This window comes from Malania oleifera, chromosome 10 (assembly GCF_029873635.1).
Source record: "Malania oleifera isolate guangnan ecotype guangnan chromosome 10, ASM2987363v1, whole genome shotgun sequence".
Lineage (NCBI taxonomy): Eukaryota > Viridiplantae > Streptophyta > Magnoliopsida > Santalales > Ximeniaceae > Malania > Malania oleifera.
Genome location: NC_080426.1, coordinates 1,190,856 through 1,218,315, shown reverse-complemented (window position 1 = coordinate 1,218,315; position 27,460 = coordinate 1,190,856). Strand labels below are relative to the sequence as shown.

At 36.1% G+C, this 27,460-nt stretch overlaps 1 protein-coding gene across 4 annotated transcripts in view; it reads right to left on the bottom strand.

Moving 5' to 3' along the window:
- The window catches only part of LOC131165524 (uncharacterized), a 42,604-nt gene that overhangs the window by 6,004 nt on the left and 9,140 nt on the right, over positions 1 to 27,460 (bottom strand). The window contains exons 3-9 of one of the 4 annotated variants that reach the window (XM_058123420.1): positions 24,146 to 24,244; positions 23,930 to 24,031; positions 23,771 to 23,839; positions 23,580 to 23,676; positions 23,396 to 23,498; positions 22,393 to 22,603; positions 2,700 to 2,813 (exon numbers count right to left, since the gene is read on the bottom strand). In XM_058123420.1, coding sequence (XP_057979403.1) covers positions 2,700 to 2,813; positions 22,393 to 22,603; positions 23,396 to 23,498; positions 23,580 to 23,676; positions 23,771 to 23,839; positions 23,930 to 24,031; positions 24,146 to 24,244 — 795 coding nt within the window. The remainder of the gene's footprint in view (positions 1 to 2,699; positions 2,814 to 22,392; positions 22,604 to 23,395; positions 23,499 to 23,579; positions 23,677 to 23,770; positions 23,840 to 23,929; positions 24,032 to 24,145; positions 24,245 to 27,460) is intronic. The other 3 variants (XM_058123423.1, XM_058123422.1, XM_058123421.1) reach the window with 3 other exon arrangements.

The following is a 27,460-nucleotide window of genomic DNA, read 5'->3' as shown; positions in this document are numbered from 1 at the left end:
TAGCTCTATTAAAAAGATAGCAAAAGAGATTTTAGGCGAATCAAGGGGAAGATTCTCAAATAGCAAAGAAAGTTGGTGGTGGAATAAAGATGTACAAAAAATCATAAAGACAAAAAGAATTTGGTATAAAACGTGGCAAAAATGTAGAAACAGCGATAACTTTGAAAAATATAAGAAGGCAAGAAAAGATGCAAAAAGGGCCGTTAGTGAAGCTAAATATAGATCATTTAATAGTTTGTATGATAGATTAGGTACAAAAGAAGGGGAAAGAGATATATTTAAACTTGCTAAAGCTAGAGAAAGGAAGAACAAGGACTTAGGAAATGTAAAATGTATAAAAAGTGAGGATGATATTGTCTTGGTTAAGGACGAAGATATTAAAGAAAGATGGCGAAGTTACTTTAGTAAGTTGTTTAACGAAAACCAAATAGAAGGCTTAAATTTAGAATTGCCAAATGAGGAAAAGACTAAAAATATAAGATTTATTCGAAAAATTAGAGTTAATGAAGTTAAGTTTGCACTAAAAAAGATGAAAAATAGAAAAGCTATGGGGCCAGATAACATCCCAATTGAAGTTTAGAAATGCTTGGGTGATAACGGAATTATATGGTTAACTAATTTATTTAATACAATTGTAAAAACTAAGAAAATGTCAGATGAATTGAGGAAAAGTACTTTAATACCTATATACAAAAATAAAGGAGATATTCAAAATTGTAATAACTATCGTGGAATTAAACTTATGAGTCATACGATGAAACTATGGGAAAGAGTAGTTGAACAAAAATTAAGGTTAGAAATGAAGATCTCAGAAAATCAATTTGGTTTTATGCCTGGGAGATCTACCACAGAAGCTATTTATCTTTTAAGAAGATTAATGGAAAAGTTTAGGGAAAAGAAGAGGAACTTGCATATGATATTTATTGACCTTGAGAAAGCATATGATAGGATACCTAGGGAAGTTCTATGATGGGTTTTAGAAAAAAAAGGGTGTATGTTGTAGGTATACCGATGTCATTAAGGATATGTACGATGGAGTAATGACTAGTGTAAAGACTATAGATGGAGAAACTAGAGAATTTCCAATTACCATAGGTGTATATCAAGGATCTGCTTTGAGTCCTTATCTTTTTGCTTTAGTGATGGACCAATTGACTAAGAGTATTCAAAATGAGGTTCCATGGTGTATGTTGTTTGCAGATGATATTGTATTAATTGACGAAACTAGGGATGGAGTAGAGGCTGAGTTAGAATAATGGAGAGAAGCTTTGGAATCTAGAGGCTTTAAGATAAGTAGAAATAAAACAGAATATATGAAATGTAATTTTAGTAATGATAGGAGGAATATTGGAGACAAAGTTAAACTTGATGATGAAGAAATAAATAGCACTTGTAGATTTCGATACCTTGGATCTATTATGCAAGCTGAAGGAGAAATTGAAGATGATGTAATGCATAGAGTTAAAGTAGGTTAGGTAAAATGGAGAAGTTCTTCAAGTGTTCTATGTGATCGTAGAATACCCTTAAAATTGAAAGGGAAGTTTTATAGGACAGCTATAAGACCAGCTATGCTATATGGATCAGAATGTTGGGCGACAAAGAAACATAATATCCAAAAAGTAAAAGTTGCCGAGATGAGGATGCTTAGATAGATGAGTGGTATGACATTGAAAGATAAATTAAGGAATGAACATATTCGTGATAAGTTAGGTGTAGCTCCTATAGAAGATAAGATAAGGGAAGGACAACTCAGATGGTATGGACACTTGCAACGTAGGCCTTATAGTCCACCTATGAGGAAGAGTGACTTAGTTACTGTGGGGGGCAGTAGAAGGGGTAAGGGTAAACCTAAAATAACTTGTGAGGAGATAGTGAGTAAGGATTTAATATCTTTGAATCTATCAAAAGAAATGGTCCATGATCGCATAAATTGGCGGAAAAGGATTCATATAGCCGACCCCACTTAGTGGGACTAAGGCTTGGTTTTGTTGTTGTTGTTGTATCAAAAGAGTTGACCATACAGCATCAATAAAGCATTCATGATGCAATGATTTCGAAACTTGAAATGGGTATTGTAAAGTTCAAGGATAAAGGATTTTTTTGTTAGTCAATTTCATTGCATTAGAATAGGTGGACTTTAGTTCGAGATAACGAGATGGCCACTACACATCGTTAATCATTAAATGTGTAGGCCTAGGGTAAGGTGTTTGTTGGTCGCATCTAACTTCCAATGAGAGCATACCACATGAATTGAGCAAAGACAACAAAATACTTGAAACTTGAAAATCCATTGAGGACAACTCTTTAGACCTATTTAATAATTTTATTCAACTTTTTAAAAAATTATTCATATCTTATCAATAAATTGATTTTTTAAGTTATTATGTTATGACAAATAAAGCTTTTTTAAATATTTTAAGTTTAAATTAAAAATAATAATAATAATGCACTAGTAGTTGCCCTCACTCTCAAAGGTCCCAAGCTCCACCATTGCATCTTAACATTACAATCTAAGGCACAAAATGTTCAATAAAAATGAAAGTTGAAATCTTGAAAATGAAAAAGTTGCAAAAATAATGCAACTCTGAAAATCTACAAACTAAACATACTTCAAGACAGCATCTTGTTATTTTCTATGCTCCAGCAATCAGATATCAAAGCAAACATTTTGCGAAAGGTATGTCTCAAAATTAGCATACCGTTAAGGTAAGTTGTCCAGCAAGGATAAAAATGGCAATGAAGCTATTGATTTTGGCAAACAACCTTCTTCTGTCAAGAGGACTTGAAACAGTCATGGCAATTATGGTTACTTTCTGCACAGGCACGACAGAATTCAAGAAATTTTACAGAGTGCGTATGAAAAGACACATGTAATTAAACTCTAAATGAAACAAAGATAAATGCAATCTTCGATATCTGGAATGGGAGTAACAAACTGAATTACGTGCTGAAAACATGAATACCAATTTGGATAAGAACTTTCACACTAGAGCTATTCCTCGTTTTGCTAGTGTACTTTAGATTTGGGATGGAGTCTAAAAAACATTTAAAATATGAGAAACCATAGTTGGAATTAATTCTTAGTTACTATATACGGACAATAGTTGGATTATTAGTTATTTATTTTAATTGTTACCAAAATACTAAACGACCAACCCAAGTGGTTGGTATGAGTAAAAAATAATTGTGATAGCCATAATGTCAAGTAACTTCTCTAATAGACATTTTAACCCCTTCAGCAGGGAACAAATTTTTTTCATTTTTTTCGTTTCCCTGGATGATTATTTGGCATTCTCTGGATGTCTATAGGTAAGGAGATAAAAACGAGCAACATATACACCCAGACCAATATTTTGAACAGTGTCAGCAAGAAGCGCCTTGATTCAAGGTGGGACCATAGAGCAAACAAATACTAATCTGTAAAGATATGTGGTACATATGTCTTGCGCTTTCAATCACTTATGCATAATCCCAAGCATGCCTCGCATGAATTTAATGCTTTTTTTTATAAGACTGTATTTAGGGATGTTATAGGACAATTGTAAAAATAAAGTTTTTCAAAATAAACAGAGTTAAGTCATAATAAGTAAAGTGTAGCTTTTTCTACATAAACCTTCCTCTCGCCATTAAAACAAACACACACATTGCATGGGACTATATATTTTTTAAAAAACACTAGATTTTAGCAGCAGTTAATCCATCTAACTTCAGCAAGAGACCATGGGAATTTCTAGCCATATGTGAAGGCCTGCTGAAAATTTGAGATGCAAACTTATTATTTTCAATTGTATAGGACTCTCCCCAACTTTAGAGCATGTCCTCGATTGATCCAAGCATAACCCACGCCAAACTAATCAACACTAACATGCTGCAGCCCTCAATGCATGGCAGTACATCAATGTTTCCACTTCTTACACATATAACAACAATTATTTGACTAAGGTTAAGGTTGCTCACCCTCTTTTCAAATTCACTGTCAACTCCAAAAGTTTTATCAATTATTGAATTCAGATCTACCTTTTGTTTGTATGTGTCTAGTTCTATGAGCCTTTGGATTTTTTTTTTATAAGGTTTGCTCTGTTAATTATGATTACTAAACATTTTTAAGACCAATTTGAAGAGCCAAACTGTCACGAACCAAGCTTGTTCAAGGTATATGCTTGCCTATGACCGCTTGCCTTGTGTGCATGGGATGGGTTATCATCATGTAAATAATAGTATAGGTTTTATGCTTCGAGTTTGTGTAAACTTTAGCATAGGATAGGAATATGACTCCTCGGATAATTTGATGTTTCCCTATACGAGAGCTTAAATAGCATATAAAGCTCTTTAGGAGAGGGTGAGTGTTCATCAACCTTGTAAAATTCACGAGCATTTGTTAAACGTGTTTAGCCTACTTGCCTCTCTCACTAAACACACATTGCTTACAAAGGTGTTGATAATGAACTAGGTTGCTTCAATAATTACTTGCTTGTCATTTGCTTTCATGATTTTTATTTTTATTTTTGGTAAAAGAGGGCGGCACCTCCTAGCTTTATTAGAAAACCCCCTCACTTATGGTGGAGGAATACCGTGGTTCCAATCTTGAGACTTTGGGACAATAAAAGCAAATTCCAAGACCCTAAAACTAACTTAACCAACATAAACCAAACCAAAAAACCAAAGACCAGCAACCAAACAAAAAAACTAAGAACTAAACCACTAAAAGTCGAAAACAAACAAAACTCCATAAGATAACACAAAACATCATGAGCGCAAAGAAGGAAAACCCAACAAATCCAATCGAATCATTCCCCTGACTTGCTGAGGAAGATCATCTTGGCAACTATATGATCGAGAAATACCATATTCACCCTGTTTGGCAAAGAAATATGCACTTTTATTTGCCTCCTTGTAAACATGTTCCACTTTGAACTGTATGCTTCTCAATGCTAGCATAAGCTCTTCCAACAATTCCCAAAAGTTCCAAACCGAGCACTTCCCAGAATTTATCCATTGAACCAACAAAGCAAAGTCACATGCAATCTCCACTTGATCAAATCCGAGATCTTTGCACAGATTAATCCCTAAAATAATTGCCTTCAATTCAGCCATGTTATTTGTTCCATAACCTAATAATGAGGAAAAAACCGCTTTAAATAAATCTTTTTCATCTTTTATCACGCCTCCACCACCACAAATACCTTGATTACCTCTACAGCTCCCATCCACATTCAACTTAACCCAACCTATCCCAGGTTTACACCGTCTAACTACATGAGGAAAACGAACCCCCACATTTTTTACTTGAATATCCAAAACACGAAGGACTGCAATATCCGTGCAAGAAGCAGGTGCACATTTATTTAACTTTTCTAAAATGGATCTCAGCCAATATTTAATATCAAGTCACACTGTTCTCACCGATTCATGAATTGATTACATCCTGACTCTACATCGACAAGTCCAGAGTCTCCAAATGATGAGACTAGGTATAAGACCTACCAAAATGCCTAACTGTGAGGCCCGTCTTGCACAACTAAACCAAACATTAACTCTGCCTTTCCAAGTACTCGTTGCCATACAACTAACACCCAAAGCCATTGCCGCTTTTTTCCATACCTCCTGAACAAAAGATCCCGTGCAAAACACATGGTCTAGAGATTCAATCTTGGCATTTGAACAACAATTACATCGAGAGGCCATCTGAACACTTACTTATTTAATATGAGTATCAACCGGAAGACAAGCGAACCAAGACTTCCATATACAAATTGACACCCTTTTTGGCAACATAGGATGCCAAATCCATTTTGCAACTAAGAATTCCTTTTTATGCTCCCTTATAATTTCCCAAGCACTTGCCGTGGTGAATTTCCCATCTGTTGAAGGTTCCCAAATTACTGTATCTGGACCCTCCTTGCAAGAAATAGTAGAGTTCATAAGGGGTTTTAACTAGCGTCGCACAAACCTTCATAAGGGGTGAAATATTCGGCCGACGGCAATAAGGAATAACTTTTTTGGGGATGTAGAACAATGGATTTAGTGTAATCATATAAGGGTAATTTTATACTAAAATGGTGAAATTGGGGAGAAAATATTCTTTACTAGTTTTTGAGTCGCTTAGGGGTCATTTGGTATCACTGTCAAAAATTACAGAAACGAAAACCAAAAACAACCAAAAGCCAGCAACTTGTGTGGTTAACAAATAAACTAATACATACTAAAATTTTAATTTTAAAAAAATGCTCATTTTCATCTTTAAATCATATAATATTATAAAATATGATTAAAATAATAAAACTACAAATAATACACATTTAAAAAATACAATAATAAAAAAAAAATTATTATAATTATTTTATTTAATTGTTATACTTTCAAAATTTACTTTACAATAAAAATTTTATTGGACATGACAATCGAAAAATAGTGAAAACATTTTGTAATTGGATTTATTATTATTTTTTGAATTTATGTATATTTTTATTTTTATTATATTAAATTCATATGATTATTTTATTTTTTTTATTTTAAAGTGCATAAAATGAATGATTTAATTCAAAAAAAAAAATATTTCTAGATATTAAAATTTTTGGCAATGTGCTGCCAAAACATAAACAACCGCATTTTTATAATTTATTTCTTCACTATGCATAAACGAAAATAGAAAACAGAAAACAGCAACAATACCATACAAACACTTAAAAAATGGTTGACCTACAAAATAAAACAATTCTAGAAGTGCCCCTTTGTTGAGGCACAATATGAACAAAAGACACTACGACGCACGAGCAAATGCCACTTCGCTCTAAGTAGCACCAGCAGTGCCAAAGGGCACACCAAACTGTTCTTTCCTCTTTTTTACTGTTTTTTACTTGATTTCTCTCCTATTTTGAGTGTCCAACATAATAAGACACCCTATTTTTGGACCATTGACTATTTTTGGGTATTCTGGATCATCAGATCCCATGTTTGGCTACCAAGGCAAAACCATAACCCTAGGCACATGTTTGCCCATTAATAGAGCTCTAGGATGCCTCCTTTGATTCATTCAGAATTTTAGAGGGTTGGAGCCAAAGGGAAGGATGCAAAGATCAAAGGAGTGAAGCTGTAACAAAATGGAAGAAGATTTGGGTTTCAAGGGTCTAAGGTTCTCAAAGTTTCATTATTTATAGTAATAGGTATGTAAAATTGGATGTTGGACTTTAGTTATTTATTTCTTAATAGATTGGAGCATGACGAGAATTTACTTTTAATTGTTCCGTATTGTTAATGACTATTTTAGTCTTCTAATACTATTACTGTGTTACAGTGTTAGTAAGTCAATTAGTGAGAGTAAGGGTATTATGGTTGTTAAGAGGTTATTTATATCTTTTAGTATTATTATTATTATTAAATGTGTTAGTATGTTAATTAGTAAGAGTTAGTAACGGTATTATTGACATTAGAATGTATTTAATTTTTATTATAGATAGAAGGAGAGACCTACCTTCAAGTTAGGTCATTCATTTTAATCAAATCTTAACATGGAATCAAGCGTGATCCAACCTAAACCCTACTCCCCTTGGCTGTCGCCGAAAAAACCATTCCTGCGGCTATCCTTCCTAGATCCACCTCCACCCCACATTATTTCACAAAACCAACCACACACCCAAAAACAAAACCCCCAGAAGCCTAACCCCACAAAACACCATCACCAGATGTCACAGTCCTACTATTTTCACACTATTGTGAAAGGGCCGTGCGGCGCTACCTAAAGCACTCTTGTTTAACTAGCCAGCCTATCGTTTACCAACATTCATCCACGAAACACTTTCATTAGCATCCAATCAAATGACAGCAAAAACAGTAAGCATTCATGAAAGCAGTGGCAAGCAAGCAGTAAACATTGAATCTACGCAATTCATTAACAACACCTCCGTTGACATCGTGTGTTTAGCAAGGAAAGCAAGTAGGCTAAACACGTTGACAATAACTAGTGAGTTTTACAATGACTGATGAACACTCACCCTCCCCTAAAGAGCTTTTTAGGCCATTACCACTCTAGCACTTGGAAACATCAAAGTGACTGAGGAGTCATACTGCCATATTTGGCATACACAGACACTACTAGCAGAAAATTACCCTAAACTAGTATTTAGATGATGGAACCACATCCCAATCACACGAGACAAGCGGTCACAGGCAAGCATAATGCCCTGAACAAGCTTAGCTCGTGACACCAGAGGAGCTCCTATGCGCCGGCTCAATGCTAACAGTGTTGACCCCATGCGCCAGCATGTGAGTGAATCTCCGGCCACCTTTTTCCTTTTTGTTTTTTTTTCCCCTCAGCCATGTTCTGATTCCTTCTCTAGACAATATTATCAAGCTGTTGGGCCTGTTTTTTGCTGAAAAATCCAACCTTTTTTTATCATGCACTCACGGTATTCCGTTAATCTCTATTCAGGGTTTATGAGGGCTTCTTTATGAGTTTTTTGGAGCAGTGGCAGCGATCCTATGTTCAATTGCGAGACTGTGGCAGTGCTATAACAGTCGGTGATTTGTTCACCTCGTTCATGGTTGCGTGGGCATTTCACATAGTTTGTGATTGCCCAAATTAGTTTTGATTGTTCTTCTTGTTTGACATTGGTGTGGTTGCTCATTTGTGAGTGCTGGGAAATCTATGAATCCCAAAAATTTGTTTCCTACAACGCTGCCATAAATAATTGGATGGAAAGAACTATGATCAATGGTCTAAAGGTATTCAAGTTTATTTAGCAAGATTGGGAAAATTTGACCACTTGCTCCAATTTGATCCTTCTTATGAGAATAGATAATACGTGTGGGTTCAAGAAGATGCCTTGATTGTTTCCCTCTTATGGAATTCAATGGAGCCACAAATTGCACGGATGTGTATGCATCTATATACATGCAAAGAGATTTAGGATTATGTCAAACTTCTATACTCTAGTAACAGTACACGAATGTATGATTTAGTCTAGGAGTACTTTTAGTTACAACAAGGAGATAGGAGTATTGCAGATTATTTTGGAAAGATGAAGTGTATTCATGAGGAACTTAACGTTGTGCAACTTATAACTGCCAGCATTCGTGAGATGTAGAAGTAGAGGGAGCAGATGACAATTCCTCATGTTCTAGTAGGCTTGAGACTAGAGTTTGAGGTAGTCCGATACAAGATATTTAGTAGTGTCGAGCTGCCATCATTTGCTGATGTTTGTTCTCATGTCTTTCGTGCTTCCTTTATCACACATTCTCCTGCTCTTGCATTTGGCTCTAAGAAGAGAGCCTTTTCAACACAGGGTGATTCTAGTTCTCTACCAAACAACTACCAAAGTTATTGAGGTGGTTCGAGTGGTCATAGTGGTAGAGACGGTTGAGGTAGAGGTACTCCTCGCAAGTGCACTCATTGTGAACGAAGTAATCATACTATTGAGCCGTGTTAGAATCTTCATGTGTTGCCAATGTAGCCACTGCCGACTTCACACCTTTGGGGGCAGCCAATGCAGCCACCACCAACTCCTCACCTTTGGGGCTGAGTGGGGGCAAGGTACTGTGTCCATGTTAGAGGAAGAGCATTCCAAGTTCTAGCTATATGAAGTGTTACAACAAGCTTCTCTTTCTGTTGCATCTCTTGCCTAAACAGGTAATTCCACAATATGTCTGTCATCCAGTACTTCTTGCCCTAGTCCTTGGGTCATAGACTTTGCTGCTATTGATCATATCATAGGTATATCTAACTTCTTCTCCACTCTTCAATATCCTGCAAATTTACCTTGTGTTACATCAGTTCTGTCATCCAGTACTTCTTGCCCTAGTCCTTGGGTCATAGACTTTGCTGCTATTGATCATATCATAGGTATATCTAACTTCTTCTCCACTCTTCAATATCCTGCAAATTTACCTTGTGTTACTCAACTGATGTATCCACCACTGCAATTAAGGGAATTGGGATTGTAAATCCCACTTCTTCTATTTCTCTCCCTTCAGTTTTATATATTCCCAAATTTTGTTTCAATCTTATGTCTGTTAGCAAAATTACTAAATCCATGAATTGTTTAGTGACATTCTTCCCAAATTTTGTGGTTATTCAAGATTTGAAGACAAGGAAGACGATTGGCGGAGGGAGGGCATGAAGCTAGTGGACTCTGTCACTTTGAGTCGCTATCCCCTTCTATCGCCTGCACTGCTGCTACCACACCTTTTCATATTCATTGTCGCCTTCGTCATCCTTCCTTAGAAAAGTTAAAATGCCTTGTTCCTAGTTTGAGTTATGCGTCTAGTCTCAATTGCCATCATGATCTTTTCGCTTCCCAAGTCAATAAACGGGCTGCAAACCCTTTTATGTTTGTTCATTCTAATGTTTGGGGTCCTAGTAGGGTTGTGTCCAAGTTGGGTTTCCGGTACTTTGTAACCTTTGTAGATGATTATTCAAGAATGACTTGGTTATATTTAATAAAAGATCATTCTAAGTTATTTTATATATTTTGTGCCTTTTATTATGAAATAAAAACTCAATTTGGTTTTCCAGTTCGAGACTACAAAGTGATAATGCTAAAGAGTATTTCAGTGCACAATTCACTACTTATATGACTCAGTTTGGTATTATTCATCAATCATTCTATGTCCACACTCAACAAAATGGGGCTGCAGAGAGGGAAAATAGACATCTTCTTGAAATCACTAGCACCTTACTTTATCAAATGCATGTACCTAAAGTGTTTTAGAGTGAAGTTGTACTTACTACTTGTGTTCTGATCAACAGAATGTCATCCTCTATTCTTAGTGGTAAAATTCTCAACTCCATTCTCTTTCCTAATTCACCTTTATTTTCTCTCCCTCCTCATAGATTTAGGTGTGTCCTTTGTTCACCAACTAACTCCTAGGGTGGATAAGTTAGATCCTCATGCTATAACATGTGTCTTTCTGGGCTATTCATATACTCAAAATGGATATCGTTGTTATAGTCTTGTGTTGCATCGCTTCTTTGTTTCTACTGATGTTACCTTCTTTGAGTCTACACCTTACTACACCCAGTCACTGAGTGCTTCTGAGCTTAATGAGTCTCTTCCTTGCCTAATTTTCCTGATTCTACTTTGTTGTCCTTGCCCAACTAACCATTTGAGTCTCCATGTAGTTCGAGTCCTTCTCATCATCTTGATCATCCTAATTTGTAGGTTTATTCACAATGGCGGCCCCAAGGACGAGAGTCCCCTCTAGCTTCTACTACTATGTCTTTGGTTTCCTCTTCTAATGATCATACTCCCCATGATGTTGATCCTCCTACTGCTATTTGGAAAGGTAAACACACATGTACTCAACATCCCATTTCCAACTATATTTGTTATGACTCCTTATCACCCTCCTATTATTGTTCTGTCACTGCTCTATCATCTACTACCCTTCCTAAATCTATTTCGGAAGCCTTAGCCCATACTGCATGAATAGATGCTATGGTTGCAGAGATGAATGCTTTACATAACAATGGTACTTGGGATTGGGTACCTCTTCTTTTTGACAAGTCAGTGGTTGGTTGTCGTTGGATTTACACTGTGAAAGTCAATCCTGATGGTTCCGTGGCTCCTCTAAATGCCCATCTTGTTGCTGAGGGATACACTCAAGTGTATAGTCTAGATTCTTCTAATACTTTTTCTCTAGTTGCCAAACCTACATCATTATGTCTATTCATCTCCTTTTCCAAACCTACATCATTATGTTTGTTCATCTCCTTGGGTACTACTTGCCACTGGCCTCTACATCTGTCAGATGTGAAGAATGTCTTCTTGCATGGTGGCCTTGAGAAGGACGTTTATATGGAGCAACCACTTGGGTTTGTAGCTCAGAAGAAGTCAAGCTTAGTGTGTTGGCTCAAGAAGGCTTTATAAGGTTTAAAATAGTCTCCCAGAGCATGTCTTGGTCGTTTCAATGTTGTAGTACTCGAGTTTGGTTTTTGACGGTGTGCTATAGATCATTCTGTGTTTTATCGTCATACTTCATCGGGTAGGATCCTTCTTGTTGTTTATGTGGATGATATTGTTATTGTAGGTGATGATGACAAAAGGTATTTAGAGTCTCAAACTTTTTCTACAAACTAAGTTTCATACCAAATATTTGGGACCATTGAAATACTTCTTGGGTATAGAAGTATCTAGATCTCATATAGGAACTTTTTTTTCATAGAGGAAGTATGTTCTTGATCTGTTGAATGAAATTGGATCGTTGGGATCTAAACCGGTTGATACACCCATGGCGAAGATGCCTCACTCCTTCACTAGGCGGAGATGCCTTTACAATCCCTCAAGTGAAATACCCCTTTCGCTTGACACGATTCACTCCCAAACCATCAATGTACAATGTGGAATCAAGATAAATTGGTGTACAATGAATGCTCCTAAATTAAGCTGATAAGTACAGTGAAAAATGGCACACTAAGACACTCCCAAATGAATAAGAATGAAGCTCAAAGGAGTAAATAAAGGTTATCTAAGATTTAGAAAGCAAGAGAGAAAATGAGCACTTGAATGATGAACTAAAAATGCCAAGCTTGAAAACGATTTTCACTAAAGATCAAATGCTTAGCAACCTTGCTAAATGATACCAATAATAATACCAATTTTTAGAACAAGTTTAGAAGCCTTGTATTTATAGGCAAAATTGAGTCCTAGCTTTTTTATGGCTGTTGGACGAGTTTAACAATTTAATATTTTGAAAAACTAGCCGTTATAGCCATTGGATTAATAATTCCCGCAGGTATAGTCGACCGACCTCGAGTTCGGTCGTCCGAACTGCCTAGAGTAGGACCAGTGCACGACCAATAGCAACTCAGTCAACTGAGTCCCCTGCTTCAGGCGGCTGAATTGCCTGGAGCAGCAAAACCCTTAGTTTTTCATTCCAAAATTGATTTTAACACTTTGAAATAATTTTTGCACTTTTATAAAATGATATTTCATGAAATTTAGAGTGCCTAGAGTCCAACTAAGGTCACCTATGAGCTTCATCACATTATCAAGGATAGTGTACTCACATAGGTCCTATTTGCAATATACATTAAAAAAAATTCTCTGAGTCTTCAAGCTTGGTCTTTATAAGCTCCATGATCATAGCCAAATAAAATCATCTTGTACGCTTCATGGCTTCCAATTTGCATCCGTTATTGTGCTAAAAACCTTAATTCCTGTGAACACACTTAATAGCACAATTAGATATCTTAGTTTGTCATTATCAAAATGGGATGAAACCTTGATAGGCCAACAAGTGTTGGATATAGGTGATTTTCTACCTAATCATTGACAATACCGAAGACTTGTTGGAAAGTTGAAATATCTCACAGTCATTCAATCGGATATATCTTTTTCAAAAATTATTGTGCGACCATTTCTAGATTCTCCGAGGACAAGTCATTGGGACACAGTAATTCACATCTTGAGATATCTCAAAGGTGCACCAAGGAAGGTTTTTATATCATGATCAAGGTCACACTTATATCCATGGATATACAAATGCAGATTGGGTTGGGTGGCCATCCAACCAGAGATCCACAACTAGAAACTGTATCTTGGTTGGTGGTAATTTGGTTTGCTAAAAAAGTAAGAAACAAACTGTGGTGGCCAGGTCAAGTGCTGAATCAAAATATAGAGCTATGGTTCACACTATTTGTGAACTTGTCTAGTTGAAAAACATGTTGGAAGAATTGGGTATTTCTCATTCTCAACATATGAAATTGATGTGTGACAATGAAGTTGCTTTTCATATTGCCTCCAACCCAGCCTTTCATGAGCGAATGAAGCACATTGAAGCTGATTGCCACTTTGTTCAAAAGAAACTTGTGTAGAAACTCATTACGACTGCTTATGTGAAGTCGAATATGCAGCTTCTGATTTGTTTACCGAAGCGTTGGGGGGTGCTTGTGTCAAATTTATTTGTAACAAGCTAGGAGCATATGACATTTATGCTCCAGCTTGAGGGGGAGTGTTAGAGTTTATTTATGTCTTTTAGTATTATTATTATTAAGTGTGTTAGTATGCTAATTACTGAGAGTTAGTAAGGATATTATTGTCATTAGAATGTATTTAATTTGTATTATAAATAGAGGGAGAGAGCTATCTTCAAGTTAGGTCATTCATTTTAATCAAATCTTAACAATGGCCATTAGAATGTATTTGATTTTTATTATAAATAGAGGGAGAGACCTATCTTCGAGTTAGGTCATTCATTTAATAAAATAACTCAACATGGTATCAGAATGTGATCCAACATAAACCCTATCACACTCAGCCATCGCCAAAAACACCCTCCCGTCGCTGCCCTTCTCTAAACCACAATAACCATTCATTATTTCACCCCCAAAAAAAAAAAAAAAAAATCATGTAGCCAAAAATAGAAACCTTTGAAACATAACCCTACAAAATCCCATAGCCAAACCCCACCCCCCCCCCCCCCCCCACGCACCGCCATGCACCGGCCGATGGTTGGCAGTTCTGACCCCACACGCCAGCACATGAGAGTGATTCCATCCACCTTTTTTTCTGGTTATTTCCTCCAGCATATTCTGATTCCTTCCCTAGGCCATATTATCAAGTTGTTGGGCATGTTTTTTGCTTAAAGATCCAACCCTTTTTGACAATACACCCATTGTAATCCGTTAGTTGTTGTTCAGTGTTTGTAAAGGCTTTTTGTAAGTTTCTTGGAGCAGTGGCAGTGTTCATAAGTTGATTTGTGAGGTTGTGGCTATGTAATATCAGTTTGTAGGTGGTTCACCTTGTCTGTGGTTGTTTCAGTGCTTCACCTCGTTTGTGGTTGTCCTAAGTAGTTTTGATTGTTCTTCTTGTTTGACAGTGGTGTGGCTGCTAGTTTGTAAGTATTGGGATGGAGTCTATGAATCCCAAAAATAAGTTTCTTTTATCGCTGCGGCATATAATAACTGAAAAGTTGGATGGAAAGAATTATGTTCAATGGTCTAAGGTTGTTCGAATTTATTGAGGAATAGGAAAATCTGACCACTTACTCCAATCTAATCCTTCTTATGAGAAGAGAAAAGAATTGTGAATTCAAGAAGATGCCTTGATTGTTTCTCTCTTGTGGAATTCAATGGTGCCCCAAATTTCACAGATGTGCATGTGTCTAGATACATGCAAGGAGAATTGAGATTATGCCCAAACTTCTGCACTCTAGTAACATTACACGTATGTAGGATTTATCCTAGAAGTACTTTTAGTTACAATAAGTAGATAGGAGCATTACAAATTATTTTAAAGATGAAACGTATTCATGAGGAGCTTAACATCATGCAACCTATAACCGCCAATATTCGTGAGATGCAGAAGCAGAGGGAGCGTGATAGTTCTTTGGGTTCTAGTGGGCTTGAAACCTGTGTTTGAAGCAGTCAGATCCCAAATACTTAGTAGTGCAGAGTTGCCATCATTTGTCGATGTTTATTCTCGTGTCCTTCGTGCTTCCTTTAGCACACATTCTCCTATTCTTGCATCAAGCTCTAAGAGGACATCTTTTGCCACACATAATGATTCTATTCCTCTACCAAACAACCACAGAAGTTATCGATGTGATTCAAGCAGTCGTGGTGGTAGAGATGGACAAGGTAAAGGCACTGCTTGCAAGTGCGCTCATTGTGGACAAGGTAATCATACTATTGAGCAGTATTGGGATCTTCACGATAGACCTTTGCGTGTCGTTAATGCAGCCACCATTGACTCTAGACCTTTTGGGGCAGCCAATGCAATCACCACCAACTCTACACCTCTAGGGCTAGGGAGGGCAATATACTGTATCTATGTCAGAGCAAGAGAATTCCAACTTCTAGTAGTGTTAAGTGTCACAACAAGCCTCTCTTTCCATTGCATCTCTTACCCAAATAGGTAATCCCACAGCATGCCTATCATCTAGTACTTCTCATCCTAATCCTTGGGTTATAGACTCTGCAGCCATTGATCATATCACAAGTATACCTCATTTCTTCTCTACTCTTTAGTATCCTAAAAATTTACCTTGTGTTACTCTTGTTGATGGATCCACCACTAAGGGAATTGGGACTGTAAATCCCACTTCTTATACTCTTTCTTCGATTTTGTATATTCCCAAGTTTTTTTCCTTCAATCTTATGTACATTTGCAAGATTACCAAATCTATGAATTGTTCAGTAACATTCTTCCCTGATTTTGTGGTTATTCAGGATTTGAAGACGAGGAAGATGATTGTTGGAGGGTGTGAAGTCGATGGGTTTTATCATTTTGAGTCCCTATCTCCTTCTACCGCCCACACTACTACTACCACACCTCTCCAAATTCATTGTCGCCTTGGTAATCCTTCATTGGAAAAGTTGAAACGTCTAGTTCCCTATTTGAGTTCTATGTCTAGTCTTGATTGTCAGCCTTGTCAAAGGGGAAAGCATCATTGTGTCCCTTTTGCTTCCCGAGTCAATAAATGAGCTTCAAGCCCTTTCATGTTAGTCCATTTTGATGTTTGGAGTCCTAGTAGAGTTGTGTCCAAGTTGGGTTTTCAATACTTTGTAACCTTTATGGATAATTATTCAAGGATTACTTGGCTATATTTAACAAAAGATCGTTCTAAGTTATTTTAGATATTTTGCACAGTTTGTTCTAAAATAAAGACTCAATTTGGTTTTCCACTTTGAATACTTCGAAGTGGTAATGCTAAAGAATATTTTAGTACTCAATTCACTACTCATATGACTCGATTTGATCTTGTTCATCAATCATCCTGTGCCCACACTACTTAACAAAATAGAATCGCAAAGAGGAAAAATAGACATATCCTTGAAATTACTCGCACCTTACATTATCAAATGCATATACCTAGAGTGTTTTGGGGTGATGTACTTACTGCTTGCTATTTTATATGTCATCCTCTGTTCTTAGAGGTAAAATTACCTATTCCATTCTCTTTTTTAATTCACCTTTATTCTCTCTACCTCCTCATATATTTGGGGGTGTGTCCTTTTAGTTGGATCCTCATGCTATAAAATGTGTCTTTCTAGGCTACTCATATACTCAAAAGGGATATCCTTGTTATAGTCCTACGCTGCATTGCTTCTTTGTTTCTGCAAATGTTACCTTCGTAGTCTACACCTTACTAAACTCAGTCCCTCAGTGCTTCTAATCTCAATGAGTTTTTGCCTTTGCCTAATCTTTCAGATTTTAGTTTGTTAACCTTACCCAATCAACCACATGTGTCTCCATGTAGTTTAGATCCTTTTGATCATCTCGATCATCCTAATTTGCTAGTGTATTCACTATGGTGGCTCCAAGGAAGAGAATCCCCTCTAGCTTCTACTACCGTGCCTTTGGTTTCCTCGTCTAATGATCATATTTCCCACAATGTCTCATTGTTGTCCGAAAAGGTAAACACACATCTACACAACATCCCATTTCTAATTATGTTTTCTATCACTTCTTATCACCCCGCCCGATTATTGTTTTGTTACTACTCTATCATCTGCTGCCTTCCCAAATCTGTTTCGAAAGCCTTAGCCCACTCTAGGTGGAGGTATGCTATGGTTGAACAGATGAATGCTTTACAAGACAATGATACTTAGGACTTGGTATCTCTTCCTCCTAATAAGTCAGTGGTTGGTTGTTGCTGGGTATATACCATGAAAGTCAACTTTAATGGTTCTGTGATTTGTTTGAAGGCACATCACGTTGCTAAAGGATATACTGAAGTGTATGTTTTGGATTCTTCCAAAACTTTCACTCTGGTTGCCAAACTTACATCTGCACATCTGTTCATCTCCTTGGCTACAACTTGTCACTGGCCTCTCCATCAGTTAGAAGTGAAGAATGTCTTCTTGCATGGTGATCTTGAAGAGGAGGTCTATAAGGAGCAAGTAAAACCACTTGAGTTTGTTGCTCACGGGTGTCAAACTTAGTGTGTCGGTTCCAGAAGGCACTATATGGTTTAAAACAGTTTCCTAGAACATGGTTTAGCAAATTTAATAATGTAGTACTTGAGTTTGGCATTCAAAGGTGTACAGTGGATCACTCTGTGCTTTATCGTCATACTTATTAGGTAGGATCCTTCTTATTGTGTATGTGGTAGGGGTGTACTCAGTTTTTTTCAATTTGGTTATTGCCAAAACCGACAACCGAACCAAATCCCTCGATTATTAAAACTACTAAACCGAAATCAAATCGTAAACCATCGATTTATAAGAAAACCAAATAGTCGGTTTTTCCAGTTCGGCCCGGTTATTTTCGGTGTTTAGAAAACTTTGAACCATTAAACAATTAAATAAAAAATCCCTCAAAGCCTAAGACTTTGGGCTAGGCTGCAACCACAGCCCATCTTATAATTTTAAATGTGCTTCTAATTGGACCAAGGCATTGAATACAAAGCCCTGCACACGAGATGCAATTAAGAGGAGGATACAACTTGAATATATGAGGGGGGAAATCTGTTCCCTTCCCATTTCCAACCGATGTGGGATTGGGAAAATAGAATTATGGGCGGCACACTTTAACGTAGTAATTCGCATCTTGAGATAGCTCAAAGGTGCACCTAGGAGAGGTCTTTTATATCAAGATTTGGATCACACACTTATGTAAGGATATACAAATGTAGATTGGGCTGAGTAGCCTTCAAACCGCAAATCCACAACAGGGTACTGTATCTTGGTCGGTGGTAATTTGGTTTCTTGGAAGAGTAAGAAACAAACTATGGTGACTAGGTCAAGTGCTAAATCAGAGTATAATATTGTGGCTCATGCTACTTGTGAACTTGTTTGGTTGAAAAACATGTTGGAAGAATTGGGCTTTCCACATTCTCAATATATGGAGTTGATGTGTGATAATCAAGTTGCTCTTCATATTGCCTCCAACCCAGTCTTCCATGAGCGAACAAAACACACTAAAGTTGATTGCCATTTTTTTTTCCAAGAAACTTGTGCAGAAGTTCATTAGTACCACGTATGTGAAGTCCAATATGCATCTTGCTGATTTGTTAACCAAAGCTTTGGGAGGTGTTCATGTTAAATTTATTAGTAACAAGCTATGAGCATATGATATCTATGCTCCATCTTGAGGGGGAGTATTAATGGTTATTTTACTCTTTTAGTATAATTATTAAGTGTGTTAATATTTCAATTAGTGAGAGTTAGTAAGGGTATTACGGCCATTAGAATGTGTTTGATTTATATCATAAATAGAGGGAGAGATGTAGTAACCCGACCCCGAAAAAGGAAAAAAAAAAAAAGAAAAAAAAAAGATATTTTGGAGAAGATATTTTGAAAAGAGATATTTTTAGATATTTATATATAAATATCTTAGAGGAGATATTTATTTAGATTACTTAAGGGCTAAGTAAGGATTTATTCTATAAATTCTCTTATCCTCTCTCATTCTCTCATTCTCTCTCTCTCTCTCTCTCTCTCTCTCTCTCTCTCTCTCTCTCTCTCATTTTCTCTCTCTCAAGGATTTATTCTATAAATTCTCTTATCCTCTCTCATTCTCTCATTCTCTCTCTCTCTCTCTCTCTAAGATCCTTCGCCGTTCATCATCCAATTCCAAAAACGGAGGGTACTTCGTGGATCAGAAGAGGAAACTCTACACTTTTAGTGAATCGGATCGTCGTTTCGGAGAGTTTCGGGTTTTCCCAAGAATCGAGGTAGGAATTTGATCCTAATTTTGATTGGATATTTGGATAGCAGTAGAAAACATAGTAAGGTTATGTTCTGTGGTTTTAGGTTTTCGGGATCTCGAGTTGTCATTTTGGACCGTTTTCGTAGGAAGCTTCATTTCGAATATAAGGTAAGTGGAATTTGATTACAACAGCATTTTTGGAAATTAAACCGCTAAAAAGCTAGTTTATGTTATTATCTATGATTTAACTCTTATTTGTGAAATTCTACCGAGTAGAAATGCCGGTTTGACGATTTTATGGTTTTTGGTAAAAACAAGGATTTCGACGTATGATCTCCAAATTTTACAAACATCTTTATTTGTGTTTATACTATAGTAGGAGAGACTCGATTCCTTTATTTATTTAGTTAAACTATGTATATTGAATTTCTATCATTTAGCGGGTTTTTGTATTAAACTTGTGTGATATATGTTGAAATGGAAATGAATGTATTTTCTATACTACTGATATAGAATATGGGAATGAAATTCCAATTTGTTATACTGACAATGTGATAAACAGAGGCTGGTGATACACCGAGCCGCATCAGTAAACAAAGAGGGGTAAACTGAGTGGAAAGACGCCGGTTTGAACCCGCTGGAATTATTTCTATACTATTGATATAGATTATGGGAGATAAAATCATATTTGTATAAATTGAATTTATGATACACGGAACCACAGCTTGAGAGTCCCGAGAAGGTTGAAAAATACTTTCTTTGCAAGGTGAAATGAAACCACTGTTATATGATACGGCACGATATCGTAGCTAGATGTACACGTGCAACCACACGTACTAAACGATATGGGTACCAAGATGGTCGGCTAGCAGGGTGAAACCATTGGCTGATATTGGGCCAATGGAGGCATTCGGATCGTATGTAGGTACTCGACAGTGCCTGCACGAACAGGGCATTGGACAAGTATCAGTGCACAACCCGAGCCACAGGGTAAAACTAGTTATAGGGATATTTTGCTGTTGGTCATCTGATAAATCATTAAATAGTCGAAAGACAGATGTGGGAATTTTGTAATATGAATAATGATATGCCTGATGCATTACTGTATTGAAAATATTTGATTTATATTCCAGATGTTGAATGAAAATATGCATGTATGCAGTCACACACTGTTGTAACTCCTTCTTCCTTACTGAGAGGTGTCTCACCCTATCTTACAACCTTTGTTTTCAGGTCCGTCCGTGCGTCGGTCCTAGTAGATAAAGGGACTGGGGAGATTATTTTGGTTAGCTTACGTAAGCATCTAAATTTTATACTAAACTTGATGAAAGTCCTTTTTGGAGGGTTGTAATATGACGATTACTCTAAGTCCGAATGTATGTAAATTATGGATGTATTAGTGAACTCTGGTATAAGGCTAGTAGTAATCCCAATGGATGTTTATGTTTTTCCGCGACATTTACATCATGATTATGTATTATTTACACCCGTATGTCCCTGTTTAGGGCGGGTTGTTTCCATATCTTGAACAGGTATAGGTATTTGATGTATGTGAGTGACACCTGAGTCCATGTAAAGGGCCGGGTCGTTACAAGAGACCTATCTTCAAGTTAGGTCATTCATTTAATCAAAAACTCAACACCAATAATCACTTAAGCACAAATTCAACGTACTTTTGGGATGAATGTTGGATGAAAATAACATGAATGTATAGTATGTCATTGGGTTTTATGCTCTTTCTTCGTTCTAATAGAAAAAGAAGATATATTATTAAATAGAACATGAATGTATGTAGACCTGGCAAAGCAGACCGAGTCGGATAATCTATGACAGATTATGAGAATATTACAATCCATATCCGACTTATTTAAGTAGTGAATTTATGGCGGTTCATATCGGATAATCCGTGGCAGATGGCGGATAATCCGTCATTCTCATTCCTAATATAATTTTTTTTACCATCCAATAAACAATTTATTTTATAACATGATAACTAAGTTGTTTTTAAAATTATAATTTGGTAATATATTAACATTTAATAATTAATCACAAAATTATCAATTTTTTTTTATTTTTTAGAGCATAAATTTAGAGACTTTTATTTTGATCACAAAAAAATTGAGCATTTGGGCTTGAGTTTGAATGTGGGCATAGGGTAAGCCTAGAGACGCATATAGGTAGTGAAAAGTTAAGAGTGTGGGACTAACCTTGACCAATAGAGCTTATGTTAATTGATTTGATGCCTAATAAGCATATGAGCATATCAGATTATCAATGAATTTAAACATTAGTTGTTAGCTAGATAAGCGGATATCCATCGGATAAAATCCTAAATCCGCCAACCGACTCATTTAGAGACAGATAAAAAAAGTTCAAACCATATTCGACTCATTTAATGTGCGGATCAATTATGAGTCAATTTAAGCGGGTCGAATTTGGTTTGAATTAACGGATTTTTATCCATTTTGCCAGGTCTAAAAGTATGGTACAGAATAGGGCTATATATTGGTTTGGGCTGATAAATTTCATGCTTGGTCGAATGATAATTAATTTTATGCATGTAATATTTTGGGTCGGTGATCCCCTATATTGGGTGTAAACTACTTTAGGTTTGATCCTGTATACACCTATATACCTTTATTCATAATTTTGTTGTTTTTTCATATTTTATTCTGAATCTTTAAATGCACCATTCTAATGGATAACCTGACTAATCCATCCAGATCCCATTCTATAACTTTCTCCCCATGTATATTACAAACTATGCTCAAAACATATTTTTTGGGAAAAAGGCTAGTCTTACCTGAAAATAGAAAAATGAAGAGACGATTGCACCCAACCAGAGGAATAAAGACACATATAGCAAATAAGTTGAGGACAATATAAGTTGCAATCCATCCAACAAGGCCCAAAGCTGAGGCTTGGCTGCAGAAGTAGATAACTTAGGAGTAGATCCTCTAAGTACAGGAGAAGATTGCTCATCAGCATCATTCTGTTGGTCAGGATCAGCTTTCCTAATAGTAAAAGCAAGCAAGTCAAGAAATGGAAGGTTCAACCATTCAGATCTTTGTGTTGCTTTCTAATAGGTAATGAAACACGTGTACACTTAAAGAAGCCTTTTTAAAGAAATATGCACACTGGAAAAAACAGCCCAACTTAAGGCACATGCCTGCAGTCATATGTTCAAACAAAAATAAAAACAAATATAATCTGTGAAGAATAATTTATTGATATAACATTGAAATTAGCTATTTTAAAGGATTTTTTAGAATTTCTGCAACTCTTAAAAATATCTTTTTGATAGAACTTTTCACAAGATTTTTTTGGTAGAACTCTTAAAAAGGATAACCTCCCTAGTTTTCAAAGTTTCTGCTACACTAGAGATGCTATTGATAACTTGGTCTTAGCCCTAGATTCCAGTCATAATTCTAAAAGTTTCTTAAATGTTTGACATAGCAACAAAATATATGTTATCCAATTATCTCAACTATTTGGTGCCCACTCAATGAATCCTTTAAAAATCACTTACATATAACCAATAAATATATTCATAAAATAGGTCATTATAATAAAAATAAAGTACAGAGTTAAAAAATTTCTAGATTTGGTTGAATTATCATCAGATATAAAAAACGAAAACAAAGCAACTATGACAGTGGTGAGGCCAATAATAGACCATAATCTTAAATTTTTTATCTCATCAATATTTTAAAAAATATTTATCTGAAGAACAAATTCCCAGTCCTTTCAGGAATCTCTGCACGGAAAATAAATAAATCAAGGAAATATTCAAAAGTTCAACAGACCTGATGAGAGACAGCTCTTCAGAGAGATGATTTTTATCTTGGTTGATCCCTTTCGAAGACTGTGCAGCAAGTTCCATCAAGAGAGCAGCAAATAGAAGTAAAACTGTAAAAAATCCCCATCCATAGTTGTAAAAAATCAAGGAATCAATTATGCAAATTCAACTTCCAGACCAAAGTTACATACATGGTCCTAACCAAGCCATTCCTGAGGCAAACAAAGAGCCAAAAAGCTGGCCAAGTGTAGCACCAGCTCCAATGAAACCAAATAATCTTGAACCTGACTGAATGCAAAACAAAGTTAAATGCACACAAATACAGAAAAAAGAGCTTCATGCGCACTCTAATTATTCTACTCCGTGTGGAAAAAAAACACACCTCGCTGTCCATCACATCAATTACTCTAGCCCAAGTTGAAGAAATAGTTATAAGGTTAAGCAGAGCAACCTTCAAGAAAACAGAAATCTTGAACAGTTATCAATGGTCAACATAACAAAACTAACCACAAACAACAATAAGTAAAAGATGAAGCCATACCCAGAGGAACAAACCAATTCTCACAGAGACATAAAACCATCCATGGTTACTCCAACCCCCAGAACGTGCAGCACTGGCTTGATCGACCTCAAGGTTCAGATCCTTTTCAGAAGCAGAAAAAGGCAAAGTGGGTATACTTCAGTGGAAGAAAAACATATGTCCACAAAAATGAAGGGGGGAAAGATACATTGCTCAAAACACATGATTTACATTAACCTTTGGTTTGGATGGTGAATATCCAGCTGAGGAAGAATGCCATAAAATATAAAATACAACCAGAGAGACACTAAAAAACCTGTGCATCAAAACCAAAGCCTGGAATTTCAAGAAGCACTTATTACAGAATGATATGTCAAAAAAAATGTATACCATAAATCTACAATGGCTACAAGCCCACAGTTCAACCAGAATTCTTTATTTTAAAAAAAAAAAATCATGTTTAATTCAAATATGCAAGAAAAAGAGTTCCAATAAAACGTTTGCAGTATGACCTGCTAAGTATAGAAGCAGAGGGTAAGGCACCTCATAAGCAATATCAAGGAGAGTAAATCATGCAAGAAAAAGAGTTCCAATAAAACGTTTGCAGTATGACCTGCTAAGTATAGAAGCAGAGGGTAAGGCACCACATAAGCAATATCAAGGAGAGTAAATCATGCTATAAAAGCACCACCTATAATAATATACATTCATCAAAAAGAAATCTACATCACATTACAGGACTCTATCCATAAATATATTTCACAAGCTTACTGCCATAGATACTAAGTAATGCAATCTGGCAGCTTCCAATTGGCTGTTCCTATGACAGTAAAATTAACCACCAAAGCCATTCCTTTTTTTGTAGGAATAAGAAAAAAGAATTTTATGAACACCAGAACCCGAGGGAACAAAGAGAGGACCCCCATATAGAGAGTAAATAGAGCCAAAAACTAACAAGGTAATTACAAAAGCGGTGTCCACCAATCCCTAGCAAAATGGGGCAGTGGCAAACGCCTTAAAAACCCAAAAGAGTGGACCCACGTAGAGACTACAGAGACAACTCTAACCCACAACAAGACCAGGTAAGCTATACAATAATTGAATACTCTCACATTACTTTTGAACCAAAAAATGTCAACAGAATAGCAAATACAGCACTATGCGCAAGCACTCCCCCTTGCTCTAACCAAAACCCCAATGACTCACAAGCAAAAATTCACTTGCAGCCCAAGGAAGCAACCAAGCTTCACCAAAGCAAGATAAAGAACACTCCAGAGATGGCTAGCAACGCCACATTTGAGGAAAAGGTGAGCATTCATTTCATTGGACTCACAGCACGTCACACACAAGTGAGGCATGAGAGTCATGTAAGGCCTTCTGATCTGAAGTAAATCCTTGGAGCCACAACGTTTGGAAGGCTAGAGTCTCATTCAAGATTCAAACCTTTATCTATACCCTGACTTTGAATAGGATTAACATGCACAGTTGGCTTCATGTAAGGCCTTGCGTGAAGGGGTTGGAGACCTGTTGTAAATGAGAATGATAAAATGTCCACCTGAACTGAGGCCCATAGAAATAATAAGGTAAATGTAGTGATTCGAAAAATAAACAAATAAATAATAAAATAAAATTTTAATTTTAATTTTAATTTAATTATTTAATTATTATTAATTAAATAATATAATATAATATAATATAACAATATTAATATAATATATTATATTATAATATAAGTAAACTATCCTGAAGAATCAGATCCTTCAGGAAGAGAAAAAAATTTTCAATCCTCTCAGGCTCTCAGACGTCTCTCTCTCTCCACTCTCTCATCGTCTCTCTCAACTCTCTCTCTCCTTGATATCCTCAGCCAAACGTACGCCAATCAAAGAACGGAAAATACCCTTGGATTCAAAATTCGACCACCAACATTTTAACCGAAGTGGATTTGTCATAGGAGCGTCGCAGGCACTACTCCTGGGGTGAGGTAAGGAAAATAGATTATGTCAGGAATTTTTATTAATTAACCGATTAAACTGTAATATGAGATTACAGGAATTATATACATGTTAATCTGAATATTCTAGCATATGAAAATTGAATTTTGGATTATTATTATTATTATTATGAGTTGATTAAAATGGCGTTTGTGAGCCCAGGAATTTTATAATAATTGTATTTCAAAGTTTAACCGATTGAATTAAAGTATTTGATTTTTGAATTATTGTAGTTGATTTTCTGAATGATTTGACTAGTTAAAATTATTGGTTTGGTTTATTATGCATATTTTGTAAAGAATTAAAGTGGGTAGGATTGGTTATCTCTGTTTTTTTTTTCCTTTAAATACATATTTTTGAGTTAGATAAATTGTGGAGATGATTTAACCTATGTTTTCGATAAAACAGATATTGAGCATAGAACGACCGGTTTTCCAATAGTTTATATAATTATGAGTAACACTCAAATCGTGTGGCATGAGGAAGAGTATTATTGTTTAATTATAATTATGAACTTATAGTTTGATATAACAGTATACTGGCATTGTGTTGGTGTTATATTATTTTCTGAAATGGTTGAAAAGAATGCATGTATAGTAATTGTTTATAGTGGCGCATAAACCACGGGTAGTTTTATTAAATTGCAAAGCATGGTTTAAGAACTCCGATGGACCATAGAACGCTCGGTACCACAGCTACAGTAATGAAGAGCTTATTGCAACCACATGTCTCGGAAAGCGTGTTGGTATTGAATAGTCGAATGGGCCAATGAAGTGTAGAATTCCCACCTGGAGTCTAGACCAGCTATGGGATGGTCATTTGTACTAGCAGACATACAGTATAGTTGACTTAGTCTGGTGGTAGGCTGACCAGGGCTAAGTCCAGCCTACAAGCCACACAACCCGTCATGGGGGAAAGCATGTCCTTTATCCATTCGGGGTGAGTTCTTATATTCATATTTTGTAGATTTAACCAAAGTATATGAAAACAGAGCATATGAAAATAGAGTATAGTTGCAAAATATTTACAGTATACAACTTATGGTTGCAAAAGTATTAATAGCTTACAATTTATAGTATTTATATAGGTGTGAGTTATAGTTTGTATGTGAAAGTTATTAATAGTAAAGTATTAAATGTATTTTATACTGTGGTATTACATGTGATTGAGGCGAGGTAAACTCTTCGCCCGAGGGCTTACTGAGTAAGGCAAGTGCCCTAATAGGTATCAGTTGTAGTCACGCCCAAGTTAAATGGGCAAGGTTATATAAGGTATTAGAGCAAAGGGGCGCTACATGTTATGGGCTTGTAATCTCCCCAATCCTCGGGAACTCTCACTTATAAATAATAATGTATGTGTGAGTATAGTCAATAAATGTATTAACAGTTGTTGTTAATTAACAAATGGTTATATTTTGTATACACTAAACTCATTGGCCACACACTAATGATAATTTATTCCATCCTTACTAAGAAGTGTCTCACCCCAATATACAACTCATCTTTTTCAGGACCTTCTGGTGGTCAATCTTAGAAAGCTCCAGAGTAGGATTGATAGTATA